Source organism: Pelodiscus sinensis, chromosome 1, assembly GCF_052426305.1.
Source record: "Pelodiscus sinensis isolate ZL-2025 chromosome 1, ASM5242630v1, whole genome shotgun sequence".
Classification (NCBI taxonomy): Eukaryota; Metazoa; Chordata; order Testudines; family Trionychidae; genus Pelodiscus; species Pelodiscus sinensis.
Genome location: NC_143052.1, coordinates 199,462,188 through 199,487,001, shown reverse-complemented (window position 1 = coordinate 199,487,001; position 24,814 = coordinate 199,462,188). Strand labels below are relative to the sequence as shown.

The 24,814-nt window shown below is 38.3% G+C and overlaps 2 protein-coding genes across 13 annotated transcripts in view; one reads left to right on the top strand and one right to left on the bottom strand.

Moving 5' to 3' along the window:
• Positions 1 to 24,814, bottom strand: part of CASK (calcium/calmodulin dependent serine protein kinase) — a 357,337-nt gene that overhangs the window by 147,766 nt on the left and 184,757 nt on the right. For 9 of the 10 annotated variants that reach the window (XM_075912872.2, XM_075912888.2, XM_075912881.2 and 6 more), the window contains exon 6: positions 13,713 to 13,815. In XM_075912872.2, coding sequence (XP_075768987.1) covers positions 13,713 to 13,815 — 103 coding nt within the window. Of the gene's footprint in view, positions 1 to 6,852; positions 6,878 to 13,712; positions 13,816 to 24,814 lie in introns of those variants that run through there. The other variant, XM_075912938.2, reaches the window with a different exon arrangement.
• Positions 1,557 to 24,552, top strand: GPR34 (G protein-coupled receptor 34). 3 transcript variants are annotated; one of them, XM_075912949.2, is made up of 3 exons: positions 17,292 to 17,389; positions 18,803 to 18,910; positions 19,087 to 24,552. In XM_075912949.2, exons 2-3 carry the CDS (start codon positions 18,908 to 18,910, stop codon positions 20,248 to 20,250), a joined length of 1,167 nt encoding a protein of 388 aa, XP_075769064.2. In that variant the 5' UTR covers positions 17,292 to 17,389; positions 18,803 to 18,907; the 3' UTR covers positions 20,251 to 24,552. The 3 variants fall into 3 exon arrangements, with proteins under 3 accessions (XP_025034673.3, XP_006137976.3, XP_075769064.2); XM_025178888.3 differs by lacking the exons at positions 17,292 to 17,389; positions 18,803 to 18,910 and adding an exon at positions 1,557 to 1,687; XM_006137914.5 differs by lacking the exon at positions 18,803 to 18,910 and having other exon boundaries at positions 17,255 to 17,389.

Sequence of the window (24,814 nt, the reverse complement as noted above, 5' to 3'; positions counted from 1 at the left end):
CTTTCAAGAGAGTAAAAACCTGAAGCATGTTTCTTAGGATTACTTTTGCTCAATAACTGACATATTCAACTAAACAAAAGTAATAAAATGCATTTTGTTGCCCTCTATACATTCATCCTCAAATGGTCTGCGTTGCGAAAGAACTACAGAAGAACTGCAAATGTAACTTGCCAACAATAGGAGTTTTTTCTGTACTGTATGAGCTGCCTTAGGACTTCACTGGCATCTTGGAAAATCATGAGTTGATTGACAGCTGTTACCACCATCAGATGTATCATTATTTATGTGCCCAGACTCAATTGTGATAGAGTCCAAAAGCCCAAGTCAGGCCCATAGTGCTGGCCACTATACAAACACAGATGAAAGGATGCTCTCCACCCCTCAGAGATTACAACCTATAGGACTCAACTGCTACTACCATTTAATGCTACAGCTTATGAAAGGACTGCTTTTTCCTGGGCACCCACAAGACAAGAAAACACCAGGGATATGCCTTAAATTGGTTTTACAATTTTATAAATAAACAAATCTAAGAACTGTCTGGCACTAGTTTGTCTAATTCAGGTCATCCTGCCTTAGTATTCTATTCCATCTGTTCCCAGTAATCTGATTTCAGCATCACTGGTGGGATTCTGCCTTTGTATGAGGACTAAGATATGGTGAAGAGGGTGCTGTTTCCTCACTGTCCCAGACATTAGGAACCCCAACCTCACTTTATTTCAATGCCTTCTTCTAATTTGTTTCCAATTACGATTTATCAAGGAACTGGAGATCCTAACTGAATGATTACTTGCATGGGGCATGTGACAACTTGTAATGAAATTAATTTTATAATCGAACCCACCCACCTGGTCTCCAAGCTGCTGAGAGGAAGGTGAAAAACCCTCACCTTACCCAGGCCAATGTGGTAGTAAGGGAAAAATTCCTTCTCAGCCTCCAAAAAGAGACTAGCACCCAAAGCAAAACCCAGAAACGTAGCCTACTCTAATCCTAATAGGAGGGAGAGGGGAAGTTTTACTTCTAGTGCAGACTGGTGCCCCAGGACAGGGGGAAAGGCTTTTAAACCCTCTAATGAGGTACATGGGTGTGAATAGATTTATCCTGCACTCATCTGCCAAACCAGTTAAATCAACAGAACCCCCATCCTTTAGACCACAAGGACGGAGGGTTATGTGGAATCCTTAAAAGGGTCAAGGGTTTTCTTTCTCCTGCTGGCCCAGACTAAGCTGCTCCACCTCTGAGGCTGTAGGGGGAAGCATTTATGGAGTCCAAGATTACCAAGCTGCTTAGGATCATATGAATTTTTCCCCGATCCATAGCAGAGAATATTAGTGCTAGTAGTTACACTGCTTATAGGAGAGCCTCCTTCAGCTTAATATTAGAACTACTTGGACAAGGAGGTTATTTACCTGTAAATGGAGGTTCTTTGAGATTTGTAGTTCCTGTCTGTAGGCCACTTAGGATTTTATGCACATGTACCCTATGTCTGGAGTTGGAGAGTTTAAAAGTCCATGCATACTTCTTGACTCAACTCATGTTTTCATCCAACATAAAGGCTGGGACAGACTGTATCTCCAATTCCTTCACCACTACAAATCCAACAGATTTGCAGCAGAATGGAGGAGTGCAGGAAACAGAATACAGATAGAAGAATCTCTAGTTACATCTTGAGGAACCTCTCATTGCAGTAAGTAATCTTCCCCTCTTCCTCAAGCTTTTGGCCTCATGCATTGTTTGTTGATGTAACCAATAGTTGTTGACTTGTCTAACATAATGAAAATATGATGGGAACATATGAATGGGAGGCCCAACATGCCTGCCTTACAGCTCAGAGCTCCAGAATTCTGATGTATATTCTGAACCTCCAAAGAGTTCATATTCCATGTCACATGTTCACCCATTTGTGCTTTGCAGCTTAGGAGGGCTGTGTTGGTGATAATAGCCTTTGTCTGGAGAGTGGGGTAGGAAGGGATCCCTACACAGACCCAGCGCTGGTCCCTCCATCAATGGAATGATGACATTACCTTAGGAAGAATTGTCAGCATCAGATCCATGGTGTGCTGACTCGGAGAATAAACCGATTTCCACTCAATTGGGAGCTACATAAACTAATTTTAGAACTTGACAGAAAAGACAGCATCCATGACTAGCTCATAAAATTGGCTATTGACTCTATTCATGTCATTGCTGACCTGACAAGGAACCTGGCAAAAAGCAGCCAGAAGAAATCCCCTACTGCATATAACAAAGCTCTTCATTTCAGCAAATAATTTTGGTTGGAAAGCCTTCAAGAATCTAGGGACCTATAGGATTACATATTTCACCCTGTACTTCAGAACGCACACACAAAACAAACTGCAACGTGAGTGTCACATTTAAGCTGTCAGGCAGAAAAACAACAACAGAAATTTTAGCCTACTTTATGTAACAGAGTTAAAATTGTGTGCGCGTGCACACACACATTTTCCTCATGTGGCCTCAACTGTTTTTGTTCACATCAGAAGAGGAAATGAAACTAATGAGGTTATGTTTCAAAATTTAGGACTTCCACATTGCCTCACAGTGTTGCTGCTATGTCAGCAAACCAGTTTTGAAAAAAAAGCATATCACACAAAACACCTTTTTAGGTTAAAACTTCAAAGGTTATGTGTAAGGCTGCATTTTTGTCATGGAAGTCATAGATTCCATTACTTTTTGTGACCTCTGTGACTTCTACAGCAGCTGGTGTGGCTGGCTCCTGACATATTAGGCAACCCTCTAGCCAACATCACCGGCTGCAGCCAGAACGGTTTGGATGTGGAAGTGGGCTGAGGGCTAGAGCAAGGGGTTGAGTTTCAGGGTCGTGCTTATCTTGAAGGGGGCTCTCCATAAGCGGCTGGCATGTACATGTAGCTCCTAGGAAAAAGGAAGGTAGGGGGACTCCTCCACATGTTGCCCTCACTGCTCCCATTGGTTGCAGTTCTCAGCCAATGGGAGCTGCAGAGCCAGAGCTTGTGGAGGGAGCAACACATGAAAGAGCCCCCTGGCCTTCTCTCTCCCTAAGAACTGTAGGGACATGCTGCCTGCTTGTCTATGCTGCCTACCAACCCTTCCCCTCACACACCAGCTGAAATGCCACACTGCATGAAGCCTATGCCCTTCCTTCCCCTCCCCACCCCCCCGCAGTGTTGTTGGTCCCAGGCCATATGCTGTCAGTTGCTTCCCCATACCCCTGAGCATCCACATGGGTCCGGGGCCACACTGCCAGCCAGGGATCCTCTTCCCCCAGCACTCCGTCGAAAAGCACCATGGGAGTTCTGGTTCACATCCCACCCCAGCACCTGCAGGAGTCCCAGATGATGTGTTGCCAGCCCCCCCAGCCACTCATAGCACCTGATGTCTCCAAGCCCAGGTTTTAGTTAGAGGTATATAGTATAAGTCATGGACAAGATACAGAACATGAATTTTTGCTTACTGTCCATGACTTTTACTAAAAATACCCATGACTAAAACATAGCCTTAGTTATGTGCTGAATGCCATAAAATGGTGAAGGACACTTTGATACACTTATGGTATTTGATAAAAAAAAAAAAAAATTAAGTCAGCAAGAATACAGGCCTCCCCTGAATTCAATGGTTTCTTTGTGTTAAAACGCTGCAGCTCTTTTCTGGGGATGTCATACCTATTGTTGATATTTAATTGCTCTGGAGAAAGTGGGTTGCATATATATTGAACAAGACCCTTTTCCAAATATCCTATTTTTATTAGGGATGTTAAATTTCAATGAATTAACTAATTGAATAGTCAATGGGATTTCCATCGATTATTCGATTGGTCAATAAGGACTAGTGTGGCATTCTGCCGTTGAAATGTACAAGAGCTCCAGCAGGACCTCTTGTGCATTTCAAAGATTGAAATGCCGCGTGGAGCCCGAGGCCAGTGGGGAATCCCTCATTAACCCCAGGCTCCATGTGGCATTTCAATCTTTCAAATGCTCAAGAGCCCCTGCTGGAGCTCTTGTACATTTCAAAGTGGAAGCACCAGCATGGAGCCTGAGGTCAGTGAACTCCCCGCTGGCCCTGGGGGCTCTTGTACATTTCAAAATAGGAATGCCGCTGCTGCTCCCCTGCCCCTTCCCACAGAGCTGGGGGGAATTGGTATGTAAACTCCCACCCAGCACTCCCTCCGCCCCTCCCCCCATCCCTCCCAGTGCCTCTTTCTGATAGATGCAGCAAGGGGAGCAGGTGAAGCGACTAGTCAACTAGTATGTTGACTATCCGATAAGCTTTTGCTTATCAAATAGTCAACTATTCAATTAGTCGCTTACATCCCTAATTTTTATATAAAAAATTCTGGTTGTATATACTCCAATTTAGAAGGATTTCCCCCCCCATCAAACAATCTTCATATGAGTGACCTTCTTGTTTCCTCTCTAGGCTTTATCTACACTGGCAATTGAGCAACTTCCGAGGTGCTTCTTCCTTCCAACCAAAAGCTGGCATAAACAGTACTTTATCAGCAGGAGCCTCCTCCTGCTGACAAAACAAGTGCAGCTCATAGAGATTGGAAATTATTTGTTGGCAAAAATGCTGACAACTACTGTTTACACTGCCTAACTTGTAGGGTTATAGCCATATCACTAAAAGCTGTGTAATTAGATGAAGTCTAAATGAAGCAGTCTCCTAGCCTCTCAGAGTTCTTGTTCCATTATAAACAACAGATAACATCCTTTTCTTCCTTCTGCTATACAATGAACTTCCCCCTCCATTTTTTCCCAATGAACTGATATAAATGTAACAAAACCTTGGTACTTTTTAACCCTCTCATCCAGGAAATAATTATAGTATGTTTTTTAATTTTTAAAAACAATTTTAAAAGGACATAACGAGTTCTGAGTGCAGTATACAAATGACCCTGAAACAAAGTATTACTTGTGCTACACATAACTTACTTGATATTTAATGCAACCAAGTCTATGGAGATCCTTTTACTCAGGCAAAATGATGCAACTGCATTTTGGATCGCTATTGAAAAAAGATATTAAACTAGCAAAACCATCACTTTAGAATATCAATATTGAGATCAAATTCAGAATTATGGCTTCCCTGTAACATCCATGATGATATTTTTAATCAGAGTGTCCCATGACAGTTGGCAGTAACATATAACCCACAACTAAGATAATACAGGTAGACTGGATGATCTGTAAAACTATAATGGGTAACAATTTTGTACTTCTAGGACACACTAATTCAGTGGTCTCCAACCTTTTTAAGCACAAGATCACTTTTTGAATTTAAGAGCAATCCAAGATCTACCTCAAACCCAAATACCCTTGCCCCCCGCCTCCTTTGTGCCTGTTCTCCAAGGTCTTGCCCCTGCTCATTCCATTCCTCTCCCTACCCCAGTTTCACTAGGCTGGGGTAGAGGGTTGGGGTGCAGGCTCTGGTTTTGGATTAAGGGATCTGGAGTGTGAGGGGTTCTGAGCTGAGCTTGGGGTAGGCAGTTGGGGTACTGCAGGGGTTCTAGGTGCAGGGTCTGGGGGTACGTCTAAATTGCAGAGTTTTTCGGAAAAATGGCTGTTTTTCAGAAAAACTTCACTTGTGTCCACAGTGCAACCGCATTCTTTCAGGAAAAAAGAGATCAAAAGAACAGAGGGTTTTTTTCAACATTGGTAAACCTCTTTCTATGAGGAAGAAGCCTTTTTCTGAAAGAACTTTTTCAAAAGAAGAGTTAAGAGCAAAAAGCACAGATGCCCTGGTGGCTACTCTGTCCATAGTAATTACAGCTTAAATGCGAGATAGTGTCCATTCAGTGTGGATGCTATCTTTCGGAAAAGCAGATCGCTTTTTCAATGTGCTTTGGCTGTGTGGACGCTCTCTTTTGGAAGAAATTTTTCAGAATCTCTCTTCTGGAAAAACTTTTTCTGAAAGAAGCCTGCAATCTAGACAGAGTCTGGGAGTGCATGTGGATGCAGGGGTACTCGGGAATAGGGCAGGACTTTGGGGTACGGGAGGGGGTCCACGACTGGAGTTGGGTTTCAGGATGTGGGCTCCAGCTGGGCGCTGCTTACCTCAGGTGACTCCTGGGTGGTGGTGCAGAGGGCCTAAAGCAGGCACACCCCTGCCCTGGCCCTGCACCACTCCCAAAAACAGTCAGCAAACTCCCTCCATCTCAAGCCCTGTTGTGCCCCCTTCTCTGCTCTGTGGAGATAGGATACAGAGAGGGAGGGGGCACCCTTACATCAGCACCCCCCCTTCGCCACCAAGCAAGCAGGGGAATCCTGAGGGGAACAGCTCCAAAGCAAAGGACAGGAGGTGCAAAGCAGTCGGGAGAGGGGCAGCTGAAGTCTCTTGGTCAAACCAATCAGGAACACCTATCAGAGACTCCAAGATTGACTGGTAGATCCTAATCTACTGGTTGGTGACCACTGCTCTAATTTGATCTAAGTCAAATCAGATCAGTAACTGAAGGTCATTACCACCTGAAGACTGTTCAATGACATATGATGAAGGGCCAGTAGACAGCTTCATTTAGGCTTTGTTACATTACACAGCTTTTCGCATCATGTGTGAATACAAAGGTAGTCTGTCCATTCTCCTGTTGACAAATACCCACACCCCAAAATTATCTTATTATGTCTGTTTCAGCAAAGAATGCAGAGTTTCAATGGATGGAGAGACTTCAGCTCTCTCCATCAAGAGGGGACCCTTTCAGATTACTCAGTTCTGAGGCACACTGGCAATGGGATATGAGAAAGCTTGCACAATGGATAATTTTGTTTGGTATGTTCTGTGGATAAACAGAGAGCTACAGGCACTAGTATTGTCAATCTAAAACCATTCATAAGTGCTAAAGATAAATTGTCTTACCTTTAATCATTTAGTTTTTATGACTTTCCATATTATTCCAGACAATAGGGTTATGCTTTCCACAAGAAGAGTATATATAGAGACCCAATCAGATTTTGTCATCCCTAAGGCAGGGGACTGATGACCAAGATATCAGTAGGAGATTCTTTCAACACCAGTAGTATCTGAACGATGTATAAGGAAACAACTGGAACAAATAATTTTTAGGAAAAAAATGTGAGGTACTAACAAACATCACCATCCGACCTCTCACAATAAGAGTAAAATGAAATATGTTTTTAAATTAAGGAATTCCAAAAAGAGTGGGATGTCTAGAATAATGTGGAAGGAATAAAGGAATCATACAACCTAGAAAAGAAAGGTCAAATTTTACTACCTCTAATTCCTTTCCACATTATTCCAGACAATAGAAACTTTTAAAGCAGGTACAAGGGGAGATGACTTGATACTGAATAGTATCTTTATTTTTCAGTAAAGACTACTGCTTGAAGAAACCTTATTTTGAAAGATGTATTGTGGACTTCTAGATTGTAGGGTCCAGAAAACACATAAAAGCAAAGACCATGTGGTATCCAGAGAAGTTACAACAACTGATGCACTGGCCTCCCTTGCCCACAAAACTGATAAGGAGGAAGTAGAGTGATCCTTAATTAACTCATGAACAGACATTTGTTTAGCCACATAGGTCTTCAAAATGCACTCTGAAATCCACCTAGATGAAGAACACAGCTTTTGGCAGCTTGTATCTTTCGAGTAAAACAATGTCAATCAGAGACAATAGTGTCAAAGTAAATTTTATTTTCCTCTTAAAATCTGTTTTAAGTAGGCTTCTGACCATACAGTGAGTTAACATGCTATCTTCTCATTTAGGCGGAAAGAAACAACTTTGTGGAAAAATGAAGGAATTGTGTGTTTACATTTTCTAAGGACAAGTTAGGACTGTAAAGAACAGAGCACCACATAATTTGAACATTATGATGTAGAGCAAAAAATCTAGCCTTCATGAAAATGAAATATTCTGAGACTTCTAAAAAGTTAATTTAGAGCAGTTAGCCCCACCAAGAATGTAATTATATATGGATGGGAAACCATCAGTATTCATGACATCTCAGATTCTAAGTCTGGACTTCAGGAAACTTTATGGCAGTCTATTAGTCTGCTATTCAGGTCAGAGTTCTAGAATACTGGCAGGTGAAGCACCAAGAAAATTAACTTTTTGCGTATTATCCTATGCAGAGAACACACATCATATTCTCTAGTAAGATGAAGTTGCATTTTTATCTTTGAGGATATTACGTGATCCTGGAGAATCTCTCTTCGTTTATAATATTTAGCAGTTATGTCTTGAGTTAAATCAATACTGGGCTGGGATAGCACAATAGGACCTGAAGACTGTGTCCTAGTAAGAGAGTGAACAGAATCATTATCCAGATGAACACTGAATTTCAAGACCTACATAGCCAGTGAAGAAATAACAATGTTTACCTTCCATCCACTTTACTTTTTGTAATGCCACTAGTTCAATCTTGGAGAAAATATATAAATTAAGTGAAAACTCACTTAAAGGACTCAGTGCTTCTTTTCTGTTATACTTTTACCCCATATACTCACTGAAAGACCTGGGGGCTTCACAGTCAAGACATACTGGCTTAGATCACATTAAAATATCAATACTGAGATCAAATTCAGAATTATGGATTCCCTGTAATGTCCATGATACTAGAGCACAGATGATCTAATTTTTAATCAAAGCGTTTCATGACAGTTGGAAGTATCATATAACCTACCACTAAGAAAATACAGGGGGACTGGATGCTCTGGAAGACTATGATGAGTGACATAGATCAAATTAGAGTGTGACCTAGAAGTACAAAATGAAGTCAAATCAGATCAGTAACTGAAGGTTATTACCACCTGAAGACTGTTCAGTGACATATGATGAAGGGCCAGAAGACTGCTTCATTTAGGCTTTGTCTGCATTAAACAGTTTTTAGCATCATGTGTCAATACAAAGGTAGTCCGTCCATTCTCCTGTTGACAAATACCCATGCCCCAAAATTATCTTATTTTGCTTGTTTCAGCAAAGAATGCAAAGTTTCAATTGATGGGGAGACTTATGCTCTCTCAATTAAAGGGAGGCCCTTCCAGATTAGTCAGTTCTAAGGCACATTAGCAATGATATGAGGAAGCTACACAATAATCCATTGTGTAGCTTCCTCATATCACATTGCCACAGGTGGCTCCGCTGAAAACATACATCACAGAAATTCATTTCAGATTCATGTCCAAAGAATGGACACTCCTAATGTTGAACGTCTTTCCAAGAAAAAGGCAGAGCCTACAAGGATGTGTTTACATCAACGTAATCATCAACTTGTTATTTTCCAGTTGGCTCCTCTCTCATATTGTAACCATGTAAATATGTTCCTATCATATTGATGGACATCTTACTCTATAAAAGTTGCCTGCTGGTCACAAAGTATGATGATCGATATGTCTTCACTATGCAGAGAAAATTCCATTTTTAATTAGCCACTGTAGCTGCTTCAAAGGAATAACTCCATTTGCTCAAGTCTCACATTTGACCACTAGAACCAATAGAAAAAATTGTAGGTCTGTGAGAATTAGGGTGACTGGAGACTGGTAACTCCTGTGAAAGGTTTCCTATGAATTCAGAACACAATATACTTTTTTCTGAAGGGAACACATTTCATTCAATCATACATTTAATTTGGACCCAGTGCGAAATGATCTATGACTTCTATGTCAAAGATTTTGTTGTGGGTCCTTAATGGTCAGAATCTTAATCAACTCTGGTGACTTGAAAACCTAATAAATTGCATAATTCTTGAAACTTTTTTTAATTATCTCCAGTACGCATTTGTCCAATGTCCTTGCAAACTTTTATGATAATGACCCTTTGTCAGTGTGAAAGGATGAATTAGCTGGTTACGGTGCCTCCAAATAAAGCAAAAGGAACTCTAGATTAAGAAGTAGAAGATTTTGTGAGACTGAAACCATAGTCTGATCCCAAATACCTAGAAACCAAGTTTACTGTCTTGACCAGTAGAATTACAGAACCGTTTTTAAATAATCCTGTACAGTGGTAAAAAGTTATTTTTGGTATAGCTTCAAGGCCTTACTAAAGTATAAAAGGTAAAGTAAACATGCACATTCATGTGGAAATCAAGAAAAAATAAATCTGAAGAACTTATATGTATATACGTACAGATATGTTGGAGAAATTATTGCAAAAATATGGATCCACATGTAAACAGAGGGGCTTTTGAACCACAGCTTGTCTATATGGGAAAGTTTACTGGCAGAACTACACCAGTATAATTAGATGGCTGTATTTATTGATACTTAGCATAGTTTACACCATTACAGTTATAACAATTTACCATATACCACTTTCACAGTAATAAAGTAAACTGGAAAAAGGCATTCTTATTCCAGAATAAGAATGTACACCTGAGGGGTTATATTGGTATAATTATAGCAGTATAACTGTAACAAAATAGTTCTGTCAGTAAATTTCCCTATGTAGACAAGCATGAAGTGTATATGGTACCTAGTTTCTGCTGTTCCCCTGCGGACCTATGAATGTTAGTGTGCACCTAGCATCTGCAGCAATTCTTCTACTGCAAATTATTAAGGTCTACTGAAGGCCACTACAGGCCAGGAACATGAGCTAACAATTCTTCAGAAACTTTGGCTGAAAAGTCAGTACATATATAGCATGCTACATCTGAGGAGAAAAATAATTTTTAACTGTATACATGAAGCAGAGTTAGCGTGTTGAACTCAAACTGCAACTTTCTATTTCAAAATAGTATCTGTGACTGCAAAACAGTTGAAACTACTGATATGCTGCTGCTAATTCCCTGTTTTTCCATTAAGACTCCAGTCCCCATAATTCTCACAAAAGATTCCTGACAGATGAAGAGTGATGAATGAAACTTTTTTCAAGTTTCGAAAGAGAACTTATTTACGGTACATAAAACTAGAACAAATAGAGGTTATTGTTCGGTACTGACAGCACAATAAATTTTGAATATGCTGGTAGATAAACTGCTCCCAGGAGATTAAAGTCTCCTTCTAACACACTTTAGACCTGTATATCACAGTGGATGACATAAGGTTGAAAGACTATTTCTTGCAGCATTCATTCCTCCAAAGTTTTGTAAAAAAAGTATGATTAGGAAAGATTTCTGGAGGAGGAAAAAGATGTTTGTCAGATGTGAGGAACATTGTTCCAAGAATAAGGAACAGGATGGAAGAGGGCATGAAGATGACAGGAGAAAGATTAGGAGTCTCTTAAGTAGCAAAACTCAGGAAGAATTGTACAATACGATTTAATACTCTCTCTACATATATGTGGAGTAAAGTTTTATAGGGCTTTGGAACGTGAAGAAGGGGAGAAGCAGATTGAATTTGCAACTGATGCTGAGAGGATGCCAGCAAAAGGCTAGCTGTGACAAAAGATGACCAAGAGATAGAGGAAGATTTTTCACAATAGGGATGAAAAAGAAAGGAGAGATTTTAGAGAAGCTTCAAAACAGCCACAAACAGGATTTAAAAGCAACAGTAGCATAGGAGGTGGAATAATAAATGATGTCACAGAAGCTTATGGTGATAGAAAAGGGAAGGGCAAAAGAACCGCTAGGAGAATTTTTTTTTCAGGTGGAGCTTGGTATAATGGTAGGACATCCAGGAGAAGACATCTGAAGGAGTCAGACGTGTAAAAGCAGCAGCACTGTGATGGCAGCTGAAACAAAAAGAGCGGATAAAGTCATCTCATGACAGAAGAGGCAAAGGAAAGAATTAAAACTAGAAGCTCAAGAAATATCACTGAGAAAGGGCAATAAAAGGAGATGCAGAAGAAGCTGCTGAAAAGGGGAAAAACCAAGATAGCACAAAAGATATTAAAAATATATAGAGGCAAAAAGCTAATGGAGTAGAAGGAAATAATCATATTAGTCATAAGCAATGGCTCAGAAGGATCTCAGACGCATCCAGAAGTGACTGAAGATTGTTGGTGTCCTTAGAGAGGTTTCAGTGGAGCGTACAGAAGACAGATTGCAACAGATCCCATTCAAGGCATTAGAGGACAGGAAGTTGAGGACACACTTTAAGAAGGCATAGAGGTAGGTGAAGGGTAACTGTTTCCCTGTTGTAGAAAACTCATGAAACCACATGAAATCCTTGGCACCAATCCCCTACCCCTGGCAATGAAGTCATCAGAAAACTGACTGGGTCTTCATCTGTGCAGGCTGAATATCGCATAACCCTATTGTCTGGAACAATATGGAAGGTAGCTAGAGGAAATAAAATTCACAGAAAAATGTAAACAATCTGTCAGTGACTATATATATGTATGTATATATATTTATCTATCAAGAAACAGACTCTTTATACAATACCCATACGACAGCATTATAATTTATAAATAATTCACAGGTTATAACTCATGTGACAACATTATGTTGTAGGAAAGCATAGGTTTTACAACACCTACACACAAGAGAGCATCATTAAAGTTGCTATAGTTAATCCTTAGAATCACAGAATACTAGGACTGGAAGGGACCTCAAGAGGTCATCAAGTCCAGTCCTCTGCCCTCATGGCAGGACCAAATACTGTCTAGACCATCCCTGATAGACATTTATCTAACCTACTCTTAAATATCTCCACAGATGGAGATTCCACAACCTCCCAGGGCAATTTATTCCGGTGTTTGACCACCCTGACAGTTCAGAACTTTTTCCTAATGTCCAACCTAAACCTCCCTTGCTGCAGTTTAAGCCTATTGCTTCTTGTTCTATCCTCAGAGGCCAACATGAACAAGTTTTCTCCCTCCTCCTTATGACACCCTTTTAGATACCTGAAAACTGCTATCATGTCCCCCTCTATCTTTTCTTTTCTAAACTAAACAAACCCAATTCTTTCAGTCTTCCTTCATAGGTCATATTCTCTAGACCTTTAACCATTCTTGTTGCTCTTCTCTGGACCCTCTCCAATTTCTCCACATCTTTCTTGAAACGCAGTGCCCAGAACTGGACACAATACTCCAACTTAGGCCTAACCAGTGCAGAGTAGAGCAGAAGAATGGCTTCTCGTGTCTTGCTCACAACACACCTGTTAAATGCATTCCAGAATCATGTTTGCTTTTTTTGCAACAGCATCACACTGCTGACTCATATTTAACTTGTGGTCCACTATAACCCCTAGATCCTTTTTCTGCCGTACTCCTTCCTAGAGAGTCGCTTCCCATTCTGTATGTGTGAAACTGATTGTTCCTTCTTAAGTGGAGCACTTTGCATTTGTCTTTATTAAACTTCATCCTGTTTACACCTCAGATCATTTCTCCAATTTGTCCAGATCATTTTGAATTATGGCCCTATCCTCCAGAGCAGTCGCAACCCCTCCCAGCTTGGTATCATCTGCAAACTTAATAAGTGTACTTTCAGTATTTTTAATTTAATTTCAATCAATGTCAGTTTTGTTTTGCATGCCGACTGTAATGAAAGGATCGTACCGAAAAGGAAGAATTTGTGGATTTTTCAGCTGTACTTTGATCATAACAATTTAACAGCACTAATTTTTAAGGGAAATTCTCTTTGTATTTATACATACTAAAATACAGATAACTATTAATGATTTATCAATTTAGACTGATCAAGTATGTGTTTATAAAGTTCATAAAACCTTTAATGCATGAGTTGCATACAAAAATGTTGCAGAATTTTTATTTCATAGGGCACACTCCTCTTGGGAATGTACATTTTTAATGCTATAGCACAATCTCTCCCCTCCCCCCAAAGTAGCTTAAGGTTTTGAAGGAAAAAAAATCTTACCTCCAGCTACTAGTCCAGACTCCCCTAACTGAATAGCTACCCCAAAACCACCAAGCTTTACAGGCGCTGAATTCTCCTTTGAAGCAAGTAGCACGCAGTGTGGCTGAAAAGAGAAAATCCAGGAGACATGATTATATCATCATAAATATCCAACCTGCTTGAAGAAATGAAATTACCTTTGTAATATATAAAAAGAAGCTTAAGTATTTGTCGAATGTAGTCCACTTTGGCATCTTTTTGAACACAGCCTAAAGTCACAAAGAATTTCAGGAAAGCCTGCCAACTTTTCCAATAGGATGTGGTTTCAGTTTTCCAGCAGAAACATCTCATCTGTCAGACACATTGCCTGGGACACCTTATGTTTCACATAATTGACAAAGCTTCTTTTGGAGCTCAAGCCCATCCCAACATAACCAGCACAAATTCCTATATGCAAAAGGGAAGCAAGCTCCCTGTATGAGACATCTAGCAGCAGTGGCATTTGGGGAGGAGGAGGGGGAGGGAAGAGGAAAATACAAACAAAACTAACTGAGGTGTTAACATAGATCCCCTGAGGTTGTTTGTGCTTCTACTCTTTCACAATTCATGCCATCAGTAATACTAAGATGGAATTAATAGTAATACAGGAATTAATATTAACCTATTTTGGAGCAGGAGGGTAAGGAGTCTTTATGTATCAATATATGACCTGATATGGAACATCAGCCAGTATTTAAAAAAATCTAGTTAAGTATACTCTTGTGGTGATTCTGGTATGCACAATGTGCACAGACTTAATGTGCTGCACAGAATCTTCCCCCTCCTGCCCCTGCTCCTGCTCCCAGATGGCCTACAGAGCTGCTGGTCACTACTAAGGGGCAACTTAGTGTTTCTGGAAGCTGACTGTCACCACTTGGAAGGAAGCAGCAGGCAGGGAGCGCCATATAAGCCTAGAATCCACATTAAGCTATTTCTCCCTTTGGATCCCTAAGTTCTGGAAGAGTAGGGGCTGCAAGTGTCTGGGCTAGCAAGGGGAGTGCTGCACATAAGCTCTGGAGGATAGAGGGTCAGCTGTCTGGTTCCCTGTCTGGACTTTGGGAGGGAGAGAAAGAGTAGAGAATCAGGAACTTGGTTGTTGTAGGGGTTTTTTTTTAACTCTATGCCTGGGGGATTTTTTGTGTGTGCCTGTATTGGGGGATGGCATAGCTGCTAATAGGAGTGTAAAATCCTGTTTAATTAGTTAACTGGCTAACGTTATATTTTACAAATTAAACATATATACACACACAAAGGCTTCTGTCACCAGTGTGTTGGGTTTGGCCTGTCATGGGTGGGGACTGCTACAGCCCAGCTGGAGTACCTGTGCCCGTGGTGCATCCAGGCTAGGCCCACTGCAGAATGGGGCTGCTCTGACCAGGCTGGAGTGCCCTCTACCTGTGGTGGACCCGGGCGGGGGGTCGCTTCAGCCCCTGATGATTTACTGTAAACAGTAAGCATCTGCAGTATGGGTGATGCTTACCAGTTAACTGGGTAACTATTCATATCCCTACTTGCTAACAGGCCTTTTGAAATAAATTACCTAAATTGAAGCTGGTGTGATTACATAGCGTTATTTTGAAAAATAAAATATGTTGAATAGTTAAAAATAGTATGCAAAATTTTAATTTTTTGGTTTAGAATTTCTGCAGGGGTATAAATTGCGTCACGTGGATCATGAACTCTTGGGGCATTTTTTGTATTGCTCACAAAGGTCAAAATCAATCAAATTAAGGACGGCGTTTTTCAATGGATCAATGTAAAAACTACATATGCTTTTGGGAGAATAATTTACTGTGGAAATTGAAAAACAAAGCTATTTATGTGCAAGGTCTCTTATCCCTTCCCATCTCCATGGGTGATTTTGGGATTTCCAGGAAAAAGGAATATACTGCCATATGTACTGGGATTTTTTCCTCTAGTTCCAAACTTCTGGAAAAGGATGGAACTTGTATAATAAATAACTGACAGGCTTAATTAATGTTAATGTCACTGCCAGGAATCTGCTTAAATCTTTGGCACACATGGAGCAGATTTGTTGAATAAGAGGATGGTTTATTATATGGTCACTTATACCGCTACAGCTACCTTTTAATAAACTAACTATGGAGTATTTTATCTACCATCTTCCAAGGTTACAAAGAACTTGACCTCTTGAATTTGGAGGAGTTTCTACACAACCTCCCAACAAGCAAGAATGAATACACTATGGATGAGTGCAACTCTGGAAGAATCTACATTGGCCAGAAACACATAAGACTAATTACAGTACAAGCTTGTTATTCAGCATTCCTTGAGAATGGTGGTTGCTGGTTAATCAAATGTGCCAGTTCGTGAATTTTTACTGTACACTTGTCATAGCTGCATGATGGATCAGATAATATTCGATAAAGGTATTATACACAGACGCATGACAAACTTTATTGCTGCAAATTTACAAATTTGAGTTCCACAAGCAACTGAAAAATCTTGAAAAATGCAGTTGTATAGCTATTGGAATTTTTCAGATTAATTGAAGGAGGAATTGTATTACCATATATGACAGATGTTGGTTAACTGAGTTTTCTGGATATTAAAGTGCCGGATAACATAGCTTGTACTGTACATGGATTTTTTTTTATATTAGAGGCTCTCTCTGAAACTCAACAATTTCTTTTGCATGAAAATTTGTAAATTCAGGATCATATTAAAAGAAAACTTCATGGTAGAAATCACTTTCTTCCATACTCTAGTCAATAATTCTTCTCTAGGGAATATCACCCTACATTCCCCTATCCATGGAATGTATGTCTATATTTTACTATATGACAAAAAAAGATGTATAAATATGCTCTTAATGCTCTCTAATTCTTTGGCTTTGTCAAGAAGCAGTATAAAAGTATTATAACTTATTCACAACAATCTTCTTTGCCACTAAAAATACTCATTAAATCAAATGAGGCTTTGTACTGCTTTTATGGTATCCTAGTTCTGGAGTTAGTGAAGGCCACAAAACACTTCAGAACATCCCTGATGCTGCTCTAAGTTGTGTCTGGCTGCCCATGGTCCCAAGAGGGTGCCCTAGCAGCTGTGGATTGCTGGAGTGCAATGTTACTACAGACATGCTCTTTTACCCTTGGCTTCACAAACTATGTGTTGGAAGAATCTTCAGATAGCTTGTTAAATGACAATTTCAGTCTTTTGGGCATTGGAGTAGCAAAAAGGAGACATCACTGGCAGAGAACCTGAACGTTTGATACAGCCAATAAATTGTTTTACATAAAATTAGAATTTTGGAGGCAGATATATGCAAGCCAATATCACCTTAATTATATCTCCAAAAGGAAGCCACCAAAAGTTTCTAGACAGAAGTCAAAATGTCCAATTACTCTTGTACTGAACACTAGAGACAGAAAAAACTGATTTAGAAAAAACCTCCTACCCTACTAGTTTAAACAGAGGCTCAATTTTGTAAGCTGCAAAAATGTACCCTGCGCACCTCACAAAAAATAACACCCCTCCAAAACCAGTCGGAGGCATCATCACAGCAAGCAAAAACAGGAAGTTTATCTAGCTGACAGGGCTTTTTCTATATCTTTCTAGTAAGATGCACATTATGTTCCTCTTTCCTTTAAAAGTGTTTTAGAAAACAGTCAGCAGAAGAGGTACCTAGGAACCAGAATGTGAGTATTTCCCTTTTAATTAAAGATATTCTAAATCCAATTTTAGATGTAGTATAACTATAAAGGTATTACGGACCATTCAGGAATTTAAAACATTTAGTTACAAGCCTCAAATTTTAAGTAAATTATGTCTGATTTGCTACCTGATATGAGAAGAACTTTGTAATATTTATACAACTTGCTTAATATTCACTTATCTATTTTGCCTAAAAACTAACTATATAAAATCATAGCATCAAGGTTTCCCCTCTCACAGGTAGTGATTAATTAGCAAAGTGAAAGATAGTCTTAAAAAGTACAATTGAAATAAACATGCTCTCTTTTAGATCAAACCATCTTCTTTTACAATAGTTTCTGGCTTAAGTAATGCTGTATGTCAATAGTGTACACATAATGATAACATGACAATCTGTAAAGGATTATTTACATAGGGTGAAGTAATTTTCACTATATTGCTATTGTTTTAAGAGCAGTTAACAGGGTATACCAAAATATTTTAGATCTTCCATTGAATTATTCTGAATCTTTCAATTGTATATTTTTATTCATGGTATTAGCAATATTCAGACTTCCCCCTCTGTATTACATTATTGCCATCTGCACTGTTAAAATTGTATCCCACATTTAATTACACACTCTATTTTCAAGAGTTAATACCTAGATGAAGGTTGCTGTAAGCTGGAATTTGTGATACTTCCCCTCCTTCCTGCCTCCCAAAATTTGATGTTCTGCTAGAGTTAGAAGAGTATAAAAAATGTAAAACTGTGACCTATCAACACCAAAGATCTGGCTTGGAAAAAAACCCTAAATTCAATGAAGCTGTCAGTTACTCTCTGAGTTACTCTGTCTTTTAATTTCTGTATTTAGATAGTTGCTCTGATGCAACAAAACCAAAATAAAAGAATCCAGTAGAAATCAAATTAATTTGAGACATGTCTGAAGAGATAGACTAACTAATACCATTAGTGAAATAGACTGAATATTTAAATACATATACAAATCAAGTACAAAAATGCAGAAGTTAATCAAGTACTTATTTAATCAAGGTTATATCATTCTCTATTATTTTTACTGTTGTTTTACCCTTTCACAAAAATTAATTTTAGACATTTCTATTAAAAATATCTTATTAACACTAATGTGAAGTCAAGGCTGAGGCTCTGCCTTTTGGTCTTATTGTGGCTTCCTGTCCACAACAAACAAAGATAAAGTTGGTGTGAAAGGCAGAGATAGTGTGAAAGTACTCCATGGAAGAAATATATTTTAAATTTTTGTATATATTTATAGGTATAATCTATCCTAGCTCTCCCTTGCAGAAAGGTTTTTTTTAAACCAAACATACAAAAAGAGTTTGATTTTAAAAAATAATTATAACATAACTATAAATGAATTTTTGCATGAGTTTTGTTTCAGCATCTGCTTTAGCACACTCAGTGGAAGAGTGAAAAAGAAGTTGCAAAATAAGTGCCTCAAAACTTTTGAAATGTGGTTGAAAGTTCTTCTGCCCAACTGATTCTGATGGTTGGTAAACAGTATAGATATTTGTATTTGCTATTATTATTTATATTTAATATTACTGTTGCTGCCTTTAAACATCTATAATTAATTTATGACCATGCCTTTGGCAAAGTAAGTTAATATACAAAATTAATATCACAATGAAGAATTCTTAAGCATTTCCCTTTATACACTTATAGGACAGTGTAAGAAAGCAGCAACAGAAGATGGAGGCAACATCACCTGAGTTCTTGAACTTTTCTCCATACAAGAAAGCCTTCTGGAGTAATCAAACTGAGCTAATCAGAAACTTCTCTTCAAAAACAACAAATGCTACTCTCTGTTCCATAAATGAAGACTCGGTATCTCTTCTTTTCATCATTTCTTACTCCATTATTTTCATCACTGGATTGGCTGGCAATATTATAGCTTTGTTTGCTTTTTTGTGCATTAATCACAAAAGAAATTCTATCCAGATATACCTGCTTAATGTAGCCATTGCAGACCTTCTACTCATCTTCTGCCTCCCTTTCCGTATACTATATCATATTAACAAAAACACATGGATGTTGGGATTGATTTTCTGCAAGATTGTAGGAACCCTATTTTATATGAACATGTACATTAGCATCATACTGCTGGGATTAATTAGCATGGATCGTTATGTAAAAATGAACAAGTCTATAGGACGTCCAAAAGTGTTAACAACTGCACGAAGCAAATATATCTGTTGCATATTGTGGACATTTTCCGTAATAGGATTCATAATGACAGTTGCTCAATCTGCTAAAAGGGAGGAATACAATTCTACTATGTGCTTCCACTACAGAGATAAACGTAATGAAAAAATGGAAGCAATTTTAAACTATGTTCTTGTTACAATCTTTTGGATAGTTTTCTTTCTACTAGTACTCTCATATGTTAAAATTGCAGAGAACCTTCTGAAAATTTCCAAGAAAAGATCAGATTTTCCCAATGCTGGAAAGTACAGTACCACCGCAAGGAATTCCTTCATTGTACTTATTATTTTCACACTGTGTTTTGTTCCCTATCATATATTCCGATTTATCTACATTACATCACAATTACAACACACATCTTGTTACTGGAAGGAGATAATTCACAAATGCAATGAGATTATGCTTGTATTTTCAGCTTTCAACAGCTGTTTAGATCCAGTTATGTATTTCCTAATGTCAAGCAGTGTTCGTAAGACTGTATTCCAGCTTATTTGTAGACGACATCATGCAGACTCAAGTGTGAGTGATAGTATTTCAGAAATGAAACCTGGGCAGTCTCGTCATGATACTGCGACTACCATTACCCACAAGTCAAGCTTTTTAAACAAAGTATCTCTTATCTGATTTCTTAAATATGATCAACATCAGAAAGACAAGCAATCTATAATCTAAAGAATTGACACTGGATGTTAATGTGTACACATATCTACAACAATATTGAACTTGTAACAGGCTTTTCTTGAAGCCATTTCGTCCCTCTTTTCCTTCCTTTTTTTAGTCATACTTCATCTGCTTAAATTAAAAATGATTTATGGTGAGAAAGAGCTTAATTTTTATCATTACAAATATATTGGAAGTTTGAAACCTTCATTTAAAGATTCATTTAATATATAGCACTTTCTTTCATGGGCAAATTTTTGAAATGTGACCTTAATGTGTGTGCAAGAAGCTTTACACACACAAATACTTGGCATACATTTATTAGCACTACTAATTCAACCAACTATGAAACTGATGTATTAAAGACTTTATAAAATCGGTCTTTGAAAAAAATATTTTAGCAGGTTTCAAAGAAATCAACATCTTAACTGCATTTTGCATTTCAGCAAAATGTTTAATAATATGAATACGGCTTATATAGAAGATAACAAAGTCAATTATTAGATCATTAATGAAAAAAATTGCTTTGTTTTGTTTATTAAGCAAAATTAGAATATTTAATTATTGATTTTGAAGTTCTTTAACAAGCCTTCCAGAACCTTCATTATGTTTTCAATGTTAATGTTAAAACTAATCTTAATTGAGAAAAAAGTAGTGAAAATACAGGAAAATAAGTAATTAACATTTTGAGGCAGGGGGTAATGAGAGGGGGGGAAATCAATTATCCAGGATTTATTTATTTATTCTATTCACAAATCTAATAATTTAAAACCATACACATATACCAGAATCTCAACAAGTATAAGAAATTCAGAACAAAAAAAAAAGTTACAAAAACTGTAAACACAAATTAAGCTATTGTGGACATAGGAGGACATGAAATGAGCAATTTTTTGTCAGTTCTGTTTACTGTTCAATGCCAATAACATAGGTTTTGAAAAAATTAATGTGTATTTATATTTTCTAAAAGCATTTATTTGAAATAGAATACCCCATCACAGAAACGATGTCTTTTGCTATGACTAAAATAGGACACTTACCAATGTTTTAGAGGGGTAGCCGAGTTAGTCTGTAACTGGAAAAACCTGAAAACTAACAAAACATGTCGATAGTATCATGAGCTTTCATGGGCACAAACCACTTTTACATCTGAAGAAGTGGGTTGTGCCCATGAAAGCTCATGATACCATCTACATGTTTTGTTAGTCTTTAAGGTGCTGCAAGGCTATTCGTTGTTACTCACCAATGATGTTATCCAAATATTAATAAAATATTAAATGTGAAGTGCATACTATATATCCCAATTCAAGATTAAAACTAGGCTTATGCATTTAATGTGTGCAGAGTAAATTTATTTTATGAAGTTAAACTAGCTTTGATGACTCATAGAATGAGGGAGCTAGACTAAGAATAGAACTTGAATCTTCAATCTGGTAGGACAGAATGCTGGCTAGCCCTGAATTTTGTTTTAAACTCTAAAATAAAGGGCTTAATACGCAAGTAGTTTTACTCAAATGAGAAGCTGGACTAAAGTTGAATCAAACATTAATGCCACTGCTCACTACACCTATAAAAAATTGGGTCCCCAGCAGTGTTTCCTCTAAGATTTTCCATCCGTAAGCAGAGTGAGTTTTGTCTTGTGCACCAATACTGATGTCATGTGTACTTGTTCAGATGTGTGCCACTGTGGCATCCATCAGTTACTAACAATATATATATATTGTTAGTGCTAGCTGTGTAACAGGGTAGAAGATGGGGCAGGAGCTAATGCATCTGCATAGTAAGCGGGGCTTTCTTCCATAACAATTTAAAACATATATTCTTTAGAAAGAATGAAAGCTTCAGAGGGATAGCCGAGTTAGTCTGTAACAGGAAAAACTTAAACAACAAATAGTCTGGTAGCACTTTAAAGACTAACAAAACATGTTGACGGTATCATGAGCTTTCGTGGGCACAAACCACTTTTACATCTGAAGAAGTGGGCTGTGCCCACGAAATCTCATGATACCATCTACATGTTTTGTTAGTCTTTAAATTGCTACCAGAGCATTTGTTGTTTTTAAAAAGAACGTGATTCTTAACATTTTAAGTTTTACTTAAAGGCTCAACATTAGCTTTTTTTCTTTAATATTTTAACATATTTAAATTATATATTTTATAGTAGCTATTGTGCTAATCTTCTTTTCAGAATGTATATAAATAATGCTAACATTGGCAGACAGTCATACAGTTATATCCATAAATTAACAGGTCACACTATCTTTTTCCTCTGTTTCCACACTCTATCCCAGGGATGGGGAGCCTTTTTTGGGGGCTGCTGACCCATAGAGACCCCTCCCTGGCTGAGAAGGGTAGGTACTCCCCCAGATTCCCTTTGTACCCCAGAGGTTAGGGGGGCCAGGCTAGTAGATTTTGTGTGCTCCAGCCCTGTAGCAGGATGGCAGGGGGGCTGGAGCACCAGCACAGGCTCCCCAATACTGAAGTAGCAGGGACCCCCGAGTCTCAAAGGCCAGAACCAGAGAAGCCAAGGCCTTAGGTTCCCCATCCCTGCTCTATCCTAATGAGTGCACAAGTAACTGCATCCTTCTCTTCAGAATACTCACAGATCAAATGGTTTATACATTTATATTTTTTAAAAAACAGAATGAGCAAACTACAAATGAAATGAAAAGCAAAAATAAAACTTTCAGTTCTGTACATGTTGAAAATTGGTTGAATATCCCTACTCATTGGGCATTGAGAGAACTGAACATAGAAAAAAAGAAAAGATGTCCAATTTTTAAAAAATTCTTGTAGTATACATTAATTTAAAACCAGAAAGCTCACTTGAAAGTTACAACCTATAGAAACAGTGATACCATAATGATACACCCTGGTATATCTTCAGTGAACCAAATACTAGCATGAGAATTCACAAAGTTTCAATTTGTTCTGAAATACATCTTGCAGGAAAGCCAAAAATCAAGAAGAAAAACCTGATCTATATATGATTTTGTAAAGCCATCATTAATTTTATTATTGTAATTTTTTTGTATTAAAGCAAATAATCACTCCACAATTAGGACATGTAAAATATTCAGTTTTGAAGCTATAACTGCAAGATTTGAGCCCATCAGATGTAATAGTGGCTTTTTTGTTTTAATAATTTGTATATGATTTACTTGTGAAAGATGCTGCGCTGCATACCAGAGGAGTCAACAGACTTCACAGGGCCTTGGGCTCCCCAGGAAGGAGTGTAGTCTCAGGCAGAAGGAGTTGGGTGGGGAGCTAGCCTCACCCAGCCAGCCCTTCAGCACTGCCCACAGACCAGTGAACAGCACTCTGGGCTCCAGCCACTGCCGTGGTGCTACAGCAGTGATTGGGAGCCCCAATTCCCTTTTAATTGCTGCCACCCCATTTGCCCCTCCCCACCAGCAGGACTTCTGGAGCATGAAGCTGAGTACATATAGGACAGGTACAGAACACACAATGAAGAAACTTTTCCATATTGTCCTATCAAACTATAATGCTAATCTAGACTTATCACCTTTGTAAATCGAGAGTAACTGACTCTTAACACAACCTCTATAATTGACAAGGGCTCTAGTAAGTGCTGTTTTATTTGTGACTTTTGTGATGTGCACATTTGTATACTAGGATCTGATTGGAGACCATGAATGTATTTTAATCAGATCATTAAATATAGAGCTCAGTGAACCACTAATTTTGGTGTTCAATGGCAGTTCTGAAACACTGAAAAATATGTTTTAGATTAATCCAAAAACATTTTTTTTCAATGAATCTGCAGTCGCCAAAGAATACGTTTTAGTCAACCCCATACTGAGTGTTTTGTTTCAGAGATTTAAAAAATGTTTTTATATTTTAATTTAAAAAATCAAGACTAATTTTTAATAAAAAAATCAAACTAACTTAGAAAATGTCAACATGATTATTTTTCAGTTTTGTTCTGACAAAAGAATTTGGCAAAGTAGATTATTTCATGATATATTTCCCTAGACCCAAATTTGCATTTTCTAGTCAAATGTTTGGTCAAAAAATTTCATTATTTTTTAATTACAAAGCTTTCTGATAATAATGATTTTGGCCAATCTTGACAGTGGTTGAATTTTAACCAGTGAATTTGTTTTATTTTTTTCCATTATGATGTACTGATAAATCTTGGAAACTTAAAAGTGAAGGTAAAAATACAAATCTGTACTTATTTCTTGAGGAATATTAGTGTTTGTTGGTATTGCTTTTCAATAAAATTCCAGTTTTATTCCTTCATTTTAATTGCTTTTTTCCATTCTAAAGGGACCACAGGCGGTATATGGGGAATGGGGGGAGGGGTGCACAGTCACCTGCCCCTCGTGTTCCCAGATTTCTGCAATGGGTTGAGTGCATCTGATGGGGGGGGGGGGGAATGTGCCTTAGAAAGGCACTGAGTGCTGAGCCACATAGTTGGCACCTGGAGCAAGGAAGTGAGAGTGGGCTGGCAGCTGCAGTTACCACAACTCAATAGTTGATCCTGCTTGGGGTATATGTGAGG